The 19215-nt window shown below is 40.9% G+C and overlaps 1 protein-coding gene across 4 annotated transcripts in view; it reads right to left on the bottom strand.

The window, feature by feature from the left end:
- Positions 1 to 7985: 7985 nt before the first annotated feature.
- Positions 7986 to 19215, bottom strand: part of DRAP1 (DR1 associated protein 1) — a 138950-nt gene continuing 127720 nt past the window's right edge. For 2 of the 4 annotated variants that reach the window (XM_030218105.1, XM_030218106.1), the window contains exons 6-7: positions 12063 to 12145; positions 7986 to 10184 (exon numbers count right to left, since the gene is read on the bottom strand). In XM_030218105.1, coding sequence (XP_030073965.1) covers positions 10031 to 10184; positions 12063 to 12145 — 237 coding nt within the window. In that variant the 3' untranslated portion in view covers positions 7986 to 10030. Of the gene's footprint in view, positions 11424 to 12062; positions 12146 to 19215 lie in introns of all 4 variants that reach the window. The other 2 variants (XM_030218107.1, XM_030218108.1) reach the window with 1 other exon arrangement.

Here is a 19215-nt window from a genome sequence, read left to right as displayed (position 1 = left end):
CTGCTGAAATTATAGCCCGAGGGGAGGACAATACTGTTACAGTAGTTCAGCCAGGACAACAGAGTTGGACGAATGTTCCTGCTGAGCAATGTTATTTAAGGGAATAGGATTTATATGTGTTTCTCTATTTCTTTTTGTTTCATGGCATACTGTTTCTCTGTTTGGGTTGGGAACTCGATGCCCGTACTCCCGGCGAGCGGGTGCTGGGAGTGACCTCGCGTGTCCACTATTGGTGGAGCAACAAAAATAACTCGACCTTACAGCAAGATAATTATACATGTCATACTGCATGTCCGGTATTGAACGTAACTGCTTCCCAAGCTGTGTTTCATAAAACTGAACAGCGCTTTGTAGTTGTTTCACCCAGTTTTGTGAATGTGACTATCCATAATGCTACATCCTGGGTTATGTGCATCCAGCCTATGGGATTCCAGGACCAGATATGGAGACTATGGAATCGGACACGCAAAATGCAGTTCCTCCAAACTTGTAACAGCTCTATAGTAAATATTACTTTGAATTGAACTGCTGAATGGATTTTCACTAATGCTACACCAATTGCAAACCATTTTGCACCCTGGATGGACTTCTTGCATGTGTTGCTTGCTGTTGGTAATATGACTAATCCTGCTCCACTGTCACGCATTCCCACTACATGCAAAAACATGTCTATGCAGTATAGAAAGACTGTATTAACTTACAATGTTACATTTCCACACTTGCCTCGCTGTACTAGGGTACAGCGAGCATGGTATGATACTATTTTGGGGGGTGCGGGAACTGGACTGGGAATTCTGAATACTGTAGATACAGATACTCTGTTTAGTAAACTACACTATCTAGGTAAGGACTTGCATACTGAACTGAATATTTTAACCAATTGGTTACCTGCCATTCCAGGAACAGGACAATTAATGGTGCCTGCGATAGCAGACACTAATCATTTATTAGCCCAAACTTTTAAGTTTGAAAATTATACTGACACTACTTTGACAAAAGCATTGAATTATACTTGGTGTTCATTACAGACGTTGTACGCTTTGCATCAGCGGGACAGAGTCCAGATGGCTCTACAATTGGGGATGCATATCCAGTTGCAGACCCTTTTCGCTGGATATATTCCGGTTGATGAGTGGTTGTTCCCACATTCAGAGAGTACAGTCTGTACTGATCGATTCTGTACAGGGGTTTTATCTTCATATAAGATTTTCCATACTCATATAGTATGTAAGTATTATATATCTCCAGTATTAGTGAATGTTTCTGGTATCGTAACCTTTTGGGCCCCGCATATGAATGGGGAGTATATAACTGTATATAATGAGACATATAAATTGGATATGTGTAATGAGCAGGGAAATCGCATGATTTGTCCTTTCCAGCCACCACAATTTGAACCTTGCTTATCCCCACGTTTTGGGGAATGCACATTTACTGTTTTCCCTGCCAACTATGAGTTCTTTGTAGAAATTAGTCAGCGGACATTATGTATTTCCACTGCTAATTTCACAACTTTGTCAAATAATACCTTCCTGACCGATCTGTCAGGAGTCAGTTCCTGTTTTACTAGCATATCAGTATTTTGGTGGAAAGGACAAAAGTATGTATTATATCCGGATTTATTTAATTCTGCTTTCATACAGTACAATTATACCTTCTTTACGGAGCCAATTTTAGTTGTAAATTATAGTAAGTTGACCCACATGTTGCATATATCCTCTCTGATTAATGAGTATATTCAAGGTGTGAATCACACCTTAAGAGTCATGCAAGTAGATGCTCAATTTGACAATCACACTGTTCGTATAGTGGCAGAAAATATTCGAAGTAAATTACATCATAATTGGTGGGATCCATTATTGGGACATTCTCCTAGTGCAGATGCTTTCCTAAAATGGATCACTCATCCTTTACTTGTAGTACTATTAGTTAGCATCCTGCTAGTGATTTGGAATTGTATTTTGACTTGTAAAATTTGGAAACGACCTACGGTGGTCCATAATACTATGTATACTTCTGTCTCCTCATAAGCAGAGAATATCAAGGGGTGGAATGTAATACATGGGATTGAAGGTCAGCTGGGGATGGAATGAGTGGAATGTTTTGGCTGTAATTATGTGTTGATATTCTCTGTTATGGGAAACAGGCTAGTTGTTTAAGGGATGCCAGCACCTCTGGGAAAGGCACCTTCAACCTGTGCAGGTCTGGGGGAGTTATTCTCTGTTATGGTGGTTGTTTAAGGGATGCCAGCACATCTGGGAAAGGCACCTTCAACCTGTGCAAGTCTGGGGGAGTTATTCTCTGTTATGGGAAACAGGCTGGTTGTTTAAGGGATGCCAGCTTGTGCAAGTCTGGGAAAGGCACCTTTGTTTCACACTATAAAAGAGGGGGGAAGCACGGGACTTTCTTTAGAAGCTTGCCTGAACATAGGGACGCCTTGTTCAGTGAAGGGTATTTCCCTGCAATCTCTGAGGAAAGCCAGTGCTTCCCTGATGGTCTTCCCAGATGCTGAGTGAATTGCGGGTGATGTAAGTATCTTGGTGTATGTGTTCACATATGTATCACCAATAAAAGCGATATACCGCATATTGTGTCTGGTGGCTTTTGTGTTGTCATAAGCACAGCGCCCCCCTAGTGTTACAGTCACCCATTTGCGGCAGCATTTGCAAAGTGCCTTTGCCTAAGCCCAAAAGAACTTGGAAAGTAGTGCTAGAGGTAGAAAAGCCTACTATGATCAAGGGACTACCTCCAAAGAATACCAAATTGGCGACAAGGTATTCTATTTCAATTTTGCCAGAAACAAGGTAAAAGAAAAGAAGTTTCTGCCCAGTTGGCATGGTCCTTTCCCTATAGTGGAAAAAGCTTCACCTGTGGCTTACCAAATTCTCAGGAAAAATTCTCAAGGTGAAGACAACCTTAAATGGGTCCAAATCAATCAGTTGAGACCATGTCATCCCAGTCATTTGGTTCCCGATACATGCATTGTAGAAATGACCCAAACTAACCATGAAGCAGAATAGCTTCGTTTTCTTTTTTCACCTACAGAGAAAAACAAAACCTTGAAAATTCGGTGCAGTTGCCAAACAGACTGTTCCCGTTCCTGATGTCATTCTTCATGATGTTCCTGACGCCCTGCTTCCTAATCCATTGGTGGTTTTCAACATTCCTTCCCCTTGTTCCTCATGATTTCCATTGTTTAGTCATGACTGTTGAATTTTCTTTTCCCAAGAATCATGCTTCTTGTTGGGGGGGAATTTGTTTGGTTTTAATTTTATTTCAACCGATCCAGTGTTCCTGAAAGTGAAGTTTTGGATATGTTGTTTGTTTTTGGGACATTTCATTGACTTACTTTTGAACTGTGTCCAATGCTTATGTTTGAAGACTTTCTTCGTCATCACCATTACGTGGACCATATTGTTCCTGTTTGATGTCTGCTTGATGTGAGAAGTTGTCCATTCACACCTCATCATTCATCACGGTCCACCCTATTGACTATGGTTTGGACATTGTCGTTTTACAGTCTAAAGACTCTCATACCATTGACTTTGTTAGATTTTGTGGAGTTCAACCATGAGTAATTCTCCATGATGCAACAGTTAGTCTACTATCATATTAAGAACTAATTTGCTTATGCTTTTGCCATGCATTTTATAGTATGATAATTGATTGTTGATTATATTTTCATGCATTAGGACATAACTGCTTACACCCTATGATTTGTTCCTGTATTAATGATCTGCTGTTTTAGCAATTGAATTTATGTGTGAACATAAAGCCATGATTCATGAAGTGCATTAATAGAGTGTTAGTATGGAGTTACTGACATTTACAGTTCTTGTTTTATTTGGTCCTGACCATGAGTCTTGATGTCAACCCGTCTAGTTGTATTGCTAGTTAGGTTGGAGAAGGCATTTACTCCTTTGTAGTAAATTCCATCTCCAAGGGGGGGAATCTGTAGGGGTATTTCCCTGTGATCTAGCCTGAGCTTGTCTTGGCCCCTTACAAGCCTATGACAGCATGGTACAATAAGATGGCTGTTGCAACCCTCTGACCTGAACATCTCTGTGTCAGAAAGATCCAGCTTCAGCTTGTGGAAAATCACTGACAGGCTTGCTGAAGCCAAGGACATTCTGTGTTCCAACCATCCCCCTTCTATCTCTGAGAGACTGGGAAGGGAGTCATACTCATGGCACCAGAAGTTACCATCTCCAAGGTCACAAAACAAAGAACTCTTCTTGCCCATGCACTGGACTGTACGAGAGGCTAACCTGACAGAGAGGTCTGGAAGAACGCGGGGAGAGTGGGGAAAAAGTTAGTCGGAGACCCTCGGAGGAGGAGTACCTGGTAAGGACCCGAGAAATCCAACAAGGATCGGGGTGAGCTAGAGACTGTATGATACCAACCTTGTGACCTGCATAACTGGTGCAAATACCTGTGGCAGAGATATTGGCTCTGAATACCAACGGAGAGACGGAAACCTGCTTGTTTGCTGAGTAAGACCTGCACTATATCTAAGACACAGACAGCTGAGATAGCGTCTGGGGAGATTCTGCTCCGGTCTCATCTGAAGCCGTCATCAGGACAGCGTGGTGAGACCACAGTGATATATTTCCTAGTCTGGGGTTAGGCAGTGGTTTTATCTAAGTACGACTGGTTTATGTCAGCTCTTGGTCAGGGAAAGCTGCTAAAGCGAATGCTACATACCTGTAGAAGGTATTCTCCGAGGACAGCAGGCTCATTGTTCTCACTGATGGGGTGACGTCCACAGCACCTCCTCCAATCGGAATCTTCACTAGCAAAGACGTTTGCTAGCCCTTGTGCGCCGATGTGCACCGCGCATGCGCGGTCGTCTTCCCGCCCGAACCGGCTCGTGTTCGTCAGTCCCATATATAGGAAGACAAAGACAAGGGAAGACACAACTCCAAAGGGGAGGCGGGCGGGTTTGTGTCCTGCTGTCCTCGCAGAATACCTTCTACAGGTATGTAGCATTCGCTTTCTCCGAGGACAAGCAGGCTGCTTGTTCTCACTGATGGGGTATCCCTAGCATCCAGGCTCACTCAAAACAACAAACATGGTCAATTGGGCCTCGCAACGGCGAGGACATAACTGAGATTGACCTAACATTTTATTCAACTAACTGAGAGTGTAGCCTGGAACAGAGTAAAAAATGGGCCTAGGGGGGTGGAGTTGGATTCAAACCCCAAACAGATTCTGAAGCACCGACTGCCCGAACCGACTGTCGCATCGGGTATCCTGCTGCAGGCAGTAATGAGATGTGAATGTGTGGACAGATGACCACGTCGCAGCTTTGCAGATCTCTTCAATAGTGGCTGATGAATATTTTTAAAATAAAGTCTCATCAAGGATTCTTTATCTTGCAAAAATACAAACGAAACAATTAAGGTTGCTCTGGTTTCTGTATTATCCTTCGACTATTCCAAAAAGTCTGTCAAATGAAGTGTTTCAGTCAGATTATTTTGTGATGTGGGAACATCTTGTTGTTGGTTGGTTTTCTTATCCAAATAATAATTTTTTTGTAGCGGGGGAAGTCAATGTTCCGAATATTTATATATTTCTTTCAAAGATTTTACAAACATATCCTTTGGAGCAACAAATTGAGATTTCAGAAAGTTCAATAAGCGTAGGTTCAAATTTCTTGATAAGTTCTCCATATTTTCAATCTTCCGGTGTACTAATACACGATCCCCAGAGATTTGAACCTGTTGCTCAGTTATTTTAGCAATTTGTGTTTCCAAACTAGTTTGTTTAAACAAAACCCCTTCCATCTTTTCTTTCAATGAATGTATTTGAGTTGAATTATTCAAGGATACAGAGATGAAAGATGTACAGACCTTATGAAGAGATTCCAGGGCAGTCCAAATCGATTCCAGCGACACCTCTCGAGGTTTGACCAAAGGCTGGATCGCCGATACACAAGAAGAAATTTCTTCTTGTGTGATAGTAACAGGCAGAGCCGCCACAGGTTCCTCAGCTATCATTCCTGGTTGTGGCTGGACTCCCGCCACCAACCCTAATTTCTTATCGGGTTTCGTTGCCTCCGCTGGAGTGCGCCACCCCTTCGAATCTGTTCAATTGTCAGGATTCAGCACGGCTGTTCCCAGTGGAGTTCCTAGGGGCGCTGACACCCGGGGAGGATCGCCGATGCGTCCCGCCCCCCCGGGTGCAGTGCCCCCCCCCCCCCGGAACAGAGCGACCCCCCCCCGGCGAAATAACCCCCCCGGGTGCACGCCGCTGGGGGGGGGTGCCGCGCGTCTGTCGGCTCTTCGTTTCCATGCTCCCTCTGCCCCGGAACAGGAAATAACCTGTTCTGGGGCAGAGGGAGCGAAAACGAAGAGCAGACAGGCGCGCGGCACTCCCCCCAGCGGCGTGCACCCGGGGCTGACCTCCCCCCCCCCCCCGGTACGCCACTGGCTGTTCTAGCTGTGTGTGGAGGTGGCGGGGTCAAAGGTCCTAACGGGCTGAGCGAGAACTCGCTCTCCTGAACGGGGCTCTTCCTTGCCCCGTTAGCGGAAGCGCCCGAAATTGGGGTAGAAACCAAAAATGTTGACATGGACTGCTGCCCAGGTAAGGAGGGTACCTGCTTCGGGAGGGGCGGTCCCTTTGGCTTTCCCTTCCTTTTTGGCATAACAGTAATGAAGAAAACAACTTTAGAAGAAAAACTTCTGGGAGCGTCCGTATCGCACGTCCTGCTTGGTCGCCATCTTGACTTGAACAAGTTGGTTTTTAATGATTTCCGAAAGTTTGTTAGGTCGTGCATTGTTTTCATGATGTTTGGTAGTGCATTCCATAGTTGCGTGCTTACTTAGGAGAAGCTGGATGCATAGGTTGATTTATATTTTAGTCCTTTGCAGCTTGGGTAGTGGAGATTCAGGTATGTGCGTGTTGACATTTTTGTGTTTCTGGTTGGTAAGTCTATGAGGTCTGCCATGTATACTGGGGCCTCACCGTGAATAATTTTATGAACCAGGGTGCAGGTTTTGAACGAAATTCGTTCTTTGATTGGGAGCCAATGCAGTTTTTCTCGTAAGGGTTTGGCGCTTTCGAATCTCATTTTTCCAAATATGAGTCTGGCTGTGGTGTTTTGGGCAGTTTGGAGTTTCTTAATGATTTGTTCTTTGCATCCGACATAAGATTACATTGCAATAGTCTAGGTGACTTAGTACCATTGATTGTACCAGGCTGCGGAATATTTTCCTCGGGAAGAAAGGTTTTACTTGTTTGAGTTTCCACATTGAGTGGAACATTTTCTTTGTTGTAGTTTTCACTTGGCTTTCTAGCGTGAGGTTTGAGTCGATTGTAACTCCGAGAATTTTCAGGCTGTCTGAGACAGGAAGGGTGTAATCTGGGGTGTTTATATTGGTGGGTTTATTCATGTTGTATTGGCATGAGAGGATGAGACAGTGTTTTTTCTACATTGAGGTTTAGTTGAAATGCATCCGCCCATGAGTTCATGATTTGCAGGCTAAGTTTGATTTCGTTTGTGATTTCTGTTAAATCGTGTTTGAACGGGATGTATATCGTGACATCATCTGCGTAGTAGATGTAAGGGTTAAGGCCTTGGTTGGATAGGGATTTGGCTAGTGGGGTCATCATTAGGTTCAAAAGGGTTGGTGATAACAGTGATCCTTGGGGTACTCCACATTCTGGTTTCCATGGTGATGATATATTCAAGTTTGAAATCACTTGGTATGTTCGTGTGGTTAGGAAACCCTTGATCTAACTAAGTACACTTCCACCGATCCCGAAGTATTCTAGGATGTTTAGTATTACTTTATGGTTTACCATGTCTAACACACTAGACATGTCGAATTGTAGGAGAAGTATGCCTTTGCCAGTTGCAATTTCTTGTTTGAATTTGGTTAGGAGAGTAATTAGTACTGTTTCGGTGCTGTGGTTGGAGTGAAATCCTGATTGCGATTCGTGTAGGATGAAAGTGTGCACTAAGAAATACACAAACACCAATATTATATTGAAATCAGATATTTGTTTCAACTTTATTCATACAAAATAAAAGAAACAAGTTTAAAATATGAACATAACAGCACTTTTTCTGCAACTGATGATTTTTCTACTTCCCCCAGGTACTTCTTCCTAAGCAACGTAGAAGTATCTGTTAAAGTGTCCCACCTCCATCATTTTTAAATTTCATGTTACAAAAACAATACAACAGACATGAAACCATGGGAGAAAGCAAAATCACAGAAGAAAAAAAATAAAGAAAATGCCCCCTGAAGACCTCCTCCAGAAAAGTTACTTCCTTCAACTGCAACTAACACAATAAACATGACTACACAGCAGCAGCTTAGCCAGACCACCAATTTTGTGCCCATCCATGGCTATGCCACTGCTATACAGTAACTGTGCTGTTACTGCTGACAGTTATTGAACACAAATCCTGAGCACCCAATTCCATTTTGTATCTGTAGGAACTAGATATTTTAAAAAAACTGTAAAAGTGCTGCTAAATAGACTAGAGCTTGCAGTCACAGATTAGCCAGACACAAGCATGCTGCAAACCTAGGGCAGAAACCTGACTGGATGTTGTGTCTCTTTCAAGGTACAATCTCACCAACAGTACCAAATTAAGAGTCTCCCTACTTTTTTTTTTTAATTACATTTGTACCCCGCGCTTTCCCACTCATGGCAGGCTCAATGCGGCTTACATTGAGCCTGCTTACATTGAGCCTACTTAGAGAAGGAAATGGGGAGAAACATCTTACTGCCTCTATAAAACTACCATAAAGTGTAAGCCAAATCAGTCCCGCTCTATACTATATTTTGCTGCTAGCAAAAGTCCTCTGACCTCCACCATCATGTTGGCACATCTGCCCACACATACGTTTAATGTGTGAACAACCCAGAGACATCCCTAGACCTCTGCTATTCCATGAAGTTCACTTTAGAAGTCCCTCCTCTCCCTATAAAGTAAACAGCATGAAATGCTTGTGCACACCTACAGCACATTTATAACTTACAATCATGACATCCAACCCTGCCAATGACTGTGTGTCACCTTGATGGCGAGTCTCTTGCTCCTAGCCTCAGTTCTAATCCCTAAATCTGCCACAGATTATCTGTGTGCAATCTCTCTGTGCTTTGATTAACTTTCTGCAAATGGATGACCGCTGCTCAAACTTCTCATCTCTATAGTTTACAAGCTATCAGGTTAGGAGCCAAAATACACTGTTAGCCTTTGCACTTCAGAGATGGTTATAAAGGTGTCTGAAGTACTACACTGAAAAGCAATACGAAATGTGCTAAATAAACCTAAACTATGACTAAAGCTGCTGCCCATCTCACTGCATATATCGCTTCTTTATCTCAGTTTTTCAGGTTAGTTCTGGGTGCTATATTCTTAACTGCAGTACTGTTCCCCTTGATACAGTCTATCAGATAATAGCTTCTATCTGGGGACATCAAGGGGGGATGCTGTGGGTAAGAATAACATTTCTAAAACTTTTGACAGGTGCGGAGCAGTACAAAACAGCATTTTATTCTCACTAACAAAAGGAGGGAGACAGTTTTGGCTCTGAAGCTCGTAAGAATACTAGCAGTAGCTGCTAAGAAGGTGAGTATTTTCTTATTGTAGAACTAAAACATATAAAGCAGCTGGGTAGTAATAACAGTAAAGTGAGGGAAGAACCAGATGGGGTATTAAAATTCTGACCTATAAATATTTGCTTGACCTGCAAAAGGTATTATCACTACCCAATTGCTTTTGACATTTTTTTCTTAACGTAATTATTTTCCATGTAATACACAGTCCTATCCACAAGTGGAATTTCAGTTTTTCTGTTCCTTTAACCATCTGAAATTAATTTTTTAATCTTGGCAACAGATTTTGTTTTCCTTGATGAGCTATTTGGCTAGTATTTATGGCAATAGATCTGTGACTTCCAGTTCCCACTTTCTAGTCTGAAAAAAATCGTTTTGGTGTTTTTCAACTATGTCCTCAATTACTGAACTGCTATAAACTGCTTTTGAGGACATCACAGTCACAAGTAAGCAATCAACTTAAAATAGAAATACAGGTAATAACATATGGATCATTCCATATTAAGGAAGCAACAAGAACTGACCAAAATAACTCCCCCTCCCAAAAGAAAAAAAAATTTGTCCATACTAATTGGCTCATCATTAAAGAGCAACTCTTCAACGAGGTTCTGCAAGAAAAAGAAAAAAGGTCACTAGAATGCTCGATAGGACTCAGTACTAAAATTTTTTCTTCTTATAAAAAGTTCTAATTGTCCCCAGCGCAGGGGAAGTAGACATTCCAGTGCTTCACAGGTCAGGTTCCTGCTCCATCATGGTATAGAGTCTGGCTTGAGGTGTTACGGAACAGCAGGCAACTTTTGGAAAACTTCTAAAAACACATCTTAAGAGCATAAGGAAAGCACTGGCAACTACTAAGTCCTTTATTTCACAGCCTGAATATACAGGTTTACCAACTGCTGTTTTCTCTTGTAACACTGGTAGTTATCTGAAGACACTTGCTGTGAATCTTTTAATTTCTCTTCTCAATACCTTCCCAAATAATGTCTCTATATTTCTATTAAGGAGCTCAGTAGAGAAGGCTGCAAATACTTGTACTTTGAAAAGTATCATTTAATTCTCTTACTACAGAAAAATGGATTTTAAAAAGTTAGACATTTAAAAAAAAAGTAAAATAAAATTCAGAATTTTAATACATTCTCTTGGTGCTCCTTTTCAGATGAAGAAATAAAATTGGGGACCCTTATGTTTTTTTAATCAGGCAGACAAAAACGTAATGCAGAAAAGAAATTCACTAGACCAAGGTGGGTATCTGACACCTTGAAATTAAACAAAAGGAGTGGGAGGAAGTAAAATATCCACATTCCAACTCACAGTCAAGAGATATTTGAAAATCTCTAGATAAGAGCGGAAGGAAAAGGAAGAGGGCACATTAGTCTCCCAACTAACTGATCTGGAGAAGCATAAAATGAATGCTTTTCCAAAATACCTTTTCTTCTTTCAAATTTCACGAGGACAATCTGCATTTTGCTCAGGTGGTGAGAGAAGAGAGGACAGATTCTGGGAAAAGTCTAAAAAAGCACTTGAAAAGAATTTAAAGTTGACCAGAACGAATCTCTTATTTTGCTTCTCCATCAAAAAAGGAAAAAAAAAAACAGACCACAAAAAAAAACAAACAAAAAAAAACATTTTCTGGCTTTGTTACAAACTAAGTCTTTCTTTTGTTTATCCAGTTCTCCTTCCTGGAACACAGCAAATTAAAAGAAGGTAAAATGTGGTGGAGCTAAGAGTCATAATCGTCCTCATCATCTTCATCCTGTACTGGGGCAAGGGGCAAAGTTGCTGGTGCAATCGCAGAGGGAAGAGCCATGCTAGGCTGGGAGCCAAAGTGCAAATATGCTGCTTGAGGGCTGAAGTCCCCTCCCCCATCCCATAGAGGAGGAGGGAAAGACAGCCGCCATGAGAAGAGAGAAGAGAAGGAAAAGGGGGGGGGGGGGGGGAATGAAAAGGAGAAAAAAGGGTGAAAGGAGGGAGAAAGAGGAATGAAAGAAAAGGGAATAAAGGAGAGAAAGAGGACAATTAGGAAAAAAAACACACCGAGTATACCCTTCCTCCACCTGTACTGATTCAGGCTTCAATCCCACCCATCCAAACTGATCTCTTCACCTCTCCTGTATTCTGCCCACATTAGCCCCCTCTGAATCCCACCCCACTTCCTTCTCTTTTCTCTCCTCCTAGCTGACCTAAGGTTTTGGGTCAATGTATGGGATCATACAGAGGAGTTCTTCCCAGCACTAGTTATTAAACCCAAACTGAGGGATGTGAAGTAACTTAAGATGCTCTTCAGCCCATGGAGGGTTGTTCAAGTCAACAACCTGAGCACCAAGAAGGTACGGATGGATGGGATCAGAAAAGGCAAAACTATTTCTGTTGTGCTGCTCTGTGTAACTTATCAGGTGTAATGAAGGGGATAAGGCAAAATTCCACCCTTTTAAAAAAGTACTGCAAATGGCCTATGCCCCACCTTCAGTTGGAGCTACCCATCTTACCTCTGAAATCTAGCTGTGGGCTGGTTTGTAGCAGGCTGATAGGTCTCTTCTTCTCCATCTTCTTCACTCTTGTTAGACTCCTCCTGTATCACAGAAAAGAGGACAGAGGTCAATGTGACACACAAGCTAGTCAGGTGAGGGGGATGTGGGAGGCAAATAAACATGAAGAAATGAAACAGGACAAAAATGAAGGCGTGGTGACAACCAAAAGGAGAGATAATAGATGACTCAGAAGTCCACCAAATGTGAAGATTTATTATGTCCCAATATAGTAACAAATAATTCATGGTGTTCACTGACATGGACAGTGTTTCAACATGATGTGCCTGCAACAGGTGACCTCAAACTGCTAAATATATATAAAAACTTAATATTAAATTAAGAGACTAATAAAAAAATTTTTAATGAAAAAAAAATGAAATAATAATCATAAATGCTTAGATAAAACCTAAAATGACCACAAAAAAATAAACAGAAACATGGTTAAAGAAAATGGATGACCTATTGCTTAATGAACTTTGCTCAGAAAGGTTATAAAATTTTATATCAAACACGACAGAAAAAAAAGAGGGGGGTGGTACTGCTGTATTTTATAAATCTTTCTTTCAAGTTCAATTATTAGCTAACTTTAGCTCCCCCTTCCTGGAAATACTGGTGTGCAACATTCAGGGTGACAAGTTGATTCATTATTTGGTATTTTGTTTTACTGCCGACCAGGTAGCTGGAAAGCAGCTCAGAATGATTTTATGGACTTTATTTTGAATGCATGTGCTAACTATACAAATATTATTTTATTAGGGGATATTAATCTGCATCTTGAAAACTGTAGATACCGACACAAGATAAGCATGTAACTTTTTTAAATCTGCAGGCCTTATATTATCTCCCACCATGGTAACTCATGTGAAAGTGTATCAACCAGATTTGATGGCTTATAAAACACTAAAGAAAGACAATCTGTTAATTACGGATTGCTTATGGTCCCCTGTGGTGTGGTCCCATCATAGTAGACTACAGTTTACAGTTAATTAGAGGGATAGAACTAGCACTAAAAGATTTGATGTGTCAACACAACAGATGAGTAGACTCACAAGTTTTCTGGAAAAAAATAAGAGTGCTGTTAGAACAACACGTACCAGGGACAGTTAATTTTACGGCAGATTGGGATGAGTTGAGTAAACTGATTTTAAACAAGGTAGCCTCACTGAAAATATAATAATGGTTATCCAAAAGGACCCCCCCCCCCCCCTGGTTCAATGAAGATCTTTTAATAGCTAAGCATCAGTGTAGGAAATTTGAAAGAATTTGTCAGAAAGAACAAATGGAAGATAATAAAAGAAACTGGAGGAAGGTTATAAATGAGTATAAGACACCGATAAGGTCAGTTAAACTTACTTATTACTCCTCTGTTATAGGTACAGATCATCAGGATGTAAAAAAGATTTATAGAATTCTAGACAAAATTCCCTTAATTCCATAAAAGTTGCCAAAAATTGTGCATGCAAATAACTTAATTGAATGAGCCAATTAGTGCCAATAATAGGATTTTTAACAAGCAATCATTGTCCCTAATTGAAATCTATTAATATGTATGCGCGTAAACTGACGTGCGTGATCTGCACCTAAATTTTACATGCATCCCGGAGAAGGGTAAGCGGAAATGGGAAGGTCATGGGCATTTCAGGGTGCAGCATCAGCATGGATTTGCATTACATGCGCAATTCTAGAATAAGGGGGTTCCACGCATAAATTTAGGTGGGGGAATTTGCACCACATTTTCACTGGTGCAAATGGATGTGCTTAAATGCTATTCTATAAACTGTGTCTAACTTTAGGCGTGGCTTATAGAATAGTGCTTAAGTGGGGGGTTTCTACGCCGATTATTTTAGGCACAGTTTATAGAAATTCACCCCAATATGTGGTACTCAAGAACTACTGTCCACTAGTGAATCTTTGCCTTCTGCAGATGAATTAGCATATTTTTTTTAAAGGGAAAAACTAGAAAAAGCTAGATTGTCATTGCCTAGGGTGGATCTTGAGCCAGGGGATTTTTTTTTTTAGATAGAATACCACCTTCAACAGAAGCTATTACTATGGACAGAAGTTGGACTTGTTTGGGACCTCCTGTGCCTCTGGTTGTTAAATCTTGCTTGATGAAATATACCTCAAACTGTTTATTGGGCAGTTGTCCTGCCTATTTGTTGAACAAGGTACTACAGGATTTGATTGTTTATATGACACAGATTTTAGCATTAATGCTGCAGGAGGGAATCTTCCCACATGAGAAGGGTAATGCAGTATTGACTCCTATTCTGAAAGGTACCTTGATTTATCTGAATGAAGTAAGTAATTATAGACTAGTAGCCTCTATATCTTTGTTAGTTAAGGTTATGGAAGGTATAGTATCATCTCAGCTCAATAAGTATTTATCATTACATAATATTTAATATGACAATCAGTCTGGTTTCAGCGGTAACTTCAGTATTGAAACAGTAATGACCACTACCATTATGGATAAGGAAAGAAACTAGTGCAGGAAAAAAAAGCTATTATTATTACAATTCAACATTTCGAGTGCCTTAATTTAGTTGACCATGAAAATCTTTTAAAATTACTGGATTTTTTTGGGATAGGTGGGATAGTACTTGAATGGTTTAAAGGATTTCTCATGAGTAGATCTTATCAGGTAAAAATGAAAGGGGAACTTTCTGCATCTTGGAGATCGACATGCGGAAATCCTCAGGGCTCTCCAGTATCACCTATACTATTTAATATAATAAAGACATCACTGGGTAAACAACTTGCCAATATGGGATTCAATCCTTATATTTATGCTTGTATTTTGATGTATATCCTTTGTTGGTGACACCAGGGTATAATGTCAGATATTAAGCGAGGATTAGATACATTACAACCGTGGGCTAATATCTTTTAAGTTAAAACTTAATAGAGAGAAAACTATTGTTATTAAATAGCCCGTTTGTTGGGACTGAAACCAAGCAGCTAGTGATCGATGGACTAGGTTAAGTGTTGGAACCACATTTTGAAATGAGAGTTATTCTGGAAAAGCATCTTACATTTGACGTCCAAGTGCAGATTGTTGCCACTAAAGTTTGATTTAAAGGGTGCCAAAATTTGAGAGAGTTACCTTCTGTTGGTGGTGCTGCATTGGCTCCCAATGGAGGAACATTTTATTTTTAAACTTTGCTTCCCGATTCATCATATTTTATATGGTGTTGCCCCAAGATATATATGTGTGACTTCATTGATCTGCCCAGACAAAATTCATATTTAGATTTAAATGTACTACTTAGTACTCCATGGCTTTCCCCTTTGTCTTAGTTCCTCCTGACACGACTAAACAACTAATTTGTGTTCACCTCTTCCACACCACTCATTATTTCATCCTTTCAGCCATCTTTTCTCCAAGTTCAAGAGTCCTAACCTCTTTAGCCTTTCTCATAGGGGAGTTGTTACATTTTCTTTATCATTTTGGCTGTCCTTTTCTGTACTTAATTGCAATACAATTTTTTTTCAGCTCATGCACTTTTTTATCCTGTTACTTTAAGAAATCCAACAACACAGTAGATGATGAGAGATAAAGACACATTACTTGCTAGGTGACTTTCTGGGTATGTGTAAGTGTCCCCATCTATGTGGCTGTTATTACTTCCCCCCTCTCAGTCTGTTATACATCTAGAAACTGCTTCAATCTTGAAGTAGTAGGAGGGATTGTGTGACTGATTTGTCCTGCTGTCCATGAAGAACCTGTTACAGGTAAGTAACTTCTCTTTCTCTATGGACAAGCAGAACATAATCAGCCACACATGGGTGACTCCCAAACTGCGGGTGCAAGGACAACTGTTACATGGAATGTTAAGTATGCCGAATGTTAAAGTACAGTCTTTGTCACCCAAGTGTCATTGCTGTGGTAGGTCAAAGCTAATGTACCAAGTTAAGGGAAGGAATCTGACTGAACAAGGTATTAAGCCTAGGGTACTGGATGTAAAAGGGAACTGAAGACTAAGTGATATCTTTACAGAAGTCAATTTTGATGAAAAGGTGATAGGGTACCAATTTAGCAATCACCACCAACTAATGTATTTCAACTGTACGTGAACATACAGCCTGATGATTCAATCTATTTCCACTCTAGGATGCAGACAGGCTATTGATAAACTAATGACCCTCAAATGATGCAATTTCACTCTATGGAAACATGGAGGTCTGCATTCCACTAGCAAAATGCAACTGAATCAAAGATGCAAACAGGAGATCTTGAAAGAGATTTCAGAAGACTGTCAGGGGAGTTCACATTAACCCATAAGAAAGGGATAGCTCTAGTAATGCAGTCATGAGATATGTGTTCCTGTGCGTCATCTTGTGTGGTGGGGCAAAAACAGGAGAACCAAAAATTGATTGATTGTCCAGGATAAGTACTCAAGCAAAGGTGTGTCCAAAAGCTTGAGAGGAGTTCAGTGTTAGGTGAGTAACCCATTAAGGAGTGGTGAAGTAATATCTACGCCTTTTTTTAAGACTATGGATTATGTAAGGGCAGTGGACACAGATTGAATTGACATTAGCTTTGAAGAGGCTGGAGAAGGAAAGAATCCATGACCGGTTCACTGAAGGGAATGAGTAGTTCCCCTTCAAAGCCAAAAGGCCAGACATTTGAATATATGCAGTATCTCTCACACAGCCAATATTAGTGGGTAGTGAGGAATAAAAGTTTGGGGGGGGGGGGGGAACTTTAGGATAAGAAGGAAATAAGTTAAACTTCCTCAGTGTTTGATGCTACCAGAACTGGAATGGCACACTGTGCCCCATTTCTGGTCCTTCCATTTGAAAAAGAGGATGACGGATGGGTCAGAGACCTAGTGGAGCTTCTTTGGCTAGAAAAAATTCAACAAGGCAGGTAGGAGGCTGGATTGTAGTTTCAAGTTTATTCAGGCTTGAAATACCACCAAGCAGATAATCATCTTGGTAGTTTACAATAGTGCTAAAATAAGACAGACAAAAGTAAGAAGAAATAAAGAAGAAAAAGTCACAATCATAAAACAGAGAACAAAACTAATAGTAATCATAACAATTCAGTGCTCCTTGCTCTGGCTGGCCAATAACCTGGGAATATAAGTTTCAAGGAAAGCTAGTCACCAAATGTAGTTTTGATAAGTCCTTGGAACAGAAAAATTCCTCTATCAGATGTCATGAAGCCAATCCATCATTTACACATCATAATATTTATATATTGCTCATTGTTATCCTTCAAGAATGACCAATAACTTCTATGGTAGACAGACTGTACATTAAGCAGTCTTTGGGGGGTGCCAGGGGCATGGAATAGACCAACTATGTGAAAATCAAGGCATGAACTTTGGCTGTGTGGAAGTTTATTCAGTACTGTGTGCATAGGAGGGTCCTGTCCCTCCCCACTTGTTAGTATGAACATTCTCCATACACAGCCAGGGTAAATGCAGGCACACTTTCTGCTGGCATCACCCAAAAAGCCAGGAGCACTCCTCCAGCTTGAAAGGTTCTTTTTGTTGTGTGTTTTTATTTTTTATTTTTTTTTGGGGGGGGGGGGGGGGGGGGGGGGTTAACCTAGCATGAGATGGAAAATCACGCAAAAGCTACGACAAAGAAAATGTTCAACATGATGTGGATGTTGAAGCATGTGAAACCTTATCTTCCCCTAAAAACCTTCTGCAATTCGGTCCAATCCACTGTACTCACCCATGTTGACTACTGCAATGGTGTTTTTATTGGTTGCAAGGCCCAAATTCTGAAAAAACTCCAAACTGCCCAAAACACGGCAGCCAGACTTATTTTTGGTAAGTCGCAGTTTGAGAGCGCAACACCTCTCCGTTTAAAACTTCATTGGCTCCCTGTTATGGAACGTATAAATTTCAAAGACCACATGATGATTCATAAGATTATCTACGAAGAATCCCCAGCCTACATGTACAATCTGATTGACCTTCCAGCCAGGAATTGCTCTAGATCTTCTCGAATGTATCTAAACTTACATCTTCCCAACTGTAAAGGAATCAAGTACAAAACATATTATGCATCCAATTTCTCCGTTATAGGTAGCAAGCTCTGGAACACCTTACCAAGATCGATTCAAACAGTCAATAACCATTTACTCTTCTGGAAGCTGCTAAAAACTTACCTCTTCAAGCAAGCCTACACAAAGGACTTGACTTAAATTAAAATCCTTCTGCGCCTCCAGGATCCGACCTTATGACAGCACCTGAAATACGCTTCCTCTTTTACCCCTTTTTTTAATTTCATCCCTCTTCCAGCCATCATTATACATTCTTCCTTAATTACAACACGCTATCCCAATTTACACCCTCTTCTCACTCCCTACCTCTACCACCTTCCTCCCTTACCCATCTTACTTACCCACTGTTTATTGTCCACCTCTTTATATACTATATTCAGCTGTTTTATTCATTTTGTGTTATCTTGTAAACCTGTTATATTTGCAAGCCACACTGAACCTGCTATTAAGTGGGAAAGCGCAGGGTATACATGTTACAATACAATACAATTTCCCACCTCCTGCCCTGGCAGCCAATCAAGATTCAGTCTACTCTTTCTGCCAGCCAGGTTGGATGCAGTCCTCTTCCTTTCCCTTACAGAGAACTCATGTTTCGTTATAGGAAGACTGACATGTTCTCAAAAGGTACAGAACCGCTTTTACTTTAATTTTAGTTTTTCTCTCAGCACCAGCAGAGGTGTGCTACAGATTACAGAACTCACCCAGTGATATCCCAGACTCTCAAGATGGTGGTAAAACCTATTCCAGTATCTTTGCAAAAGAAAAATCCAAGACTTCTTCGAGAAAGGACCTTCTCAAGTCAATTCCTCTCCTGCCACAAAAATGACAAAAAGTTTTCCATTTCTGGAAGTGACGTCACCGACGAGCATGGCCGCTTAGAACCCGTGCTCCCGAACACCCACAGATATAATAAGCGATTTTCCGACTTCAAGTGAGAGCGAAGTATAGCAAATACCGAAGGGAGAAGCTGTAGAACTGAGAGATTCTGAAGCGACCATGCAGAAGCGAGCGGATCCTCCAAATCTGACCCTGTTTGCATTCGAGCCCGACGCGACCAGGAAAAAAAACATGGCGGCCCGTGAGGAG

This window comes from Microcaecilia unicolor, chromosome 11, assembly GCF_901765095.1.
Source record: "Microcaecilia unicolor chromosome 11, aMicUni1.1, whole genome shotgun sequence".
Taxonomy (NCBI): domain Eukaryota; kingdom Metazoa; phylum Chordata; class Amphibia; order Gymnophiona; family Siphonopidae; genus Microcaecilia; species Microcaecilia unicolor.
This window is presented reverse-complemented; position numbering and strand designations above follow the sequence as displayed.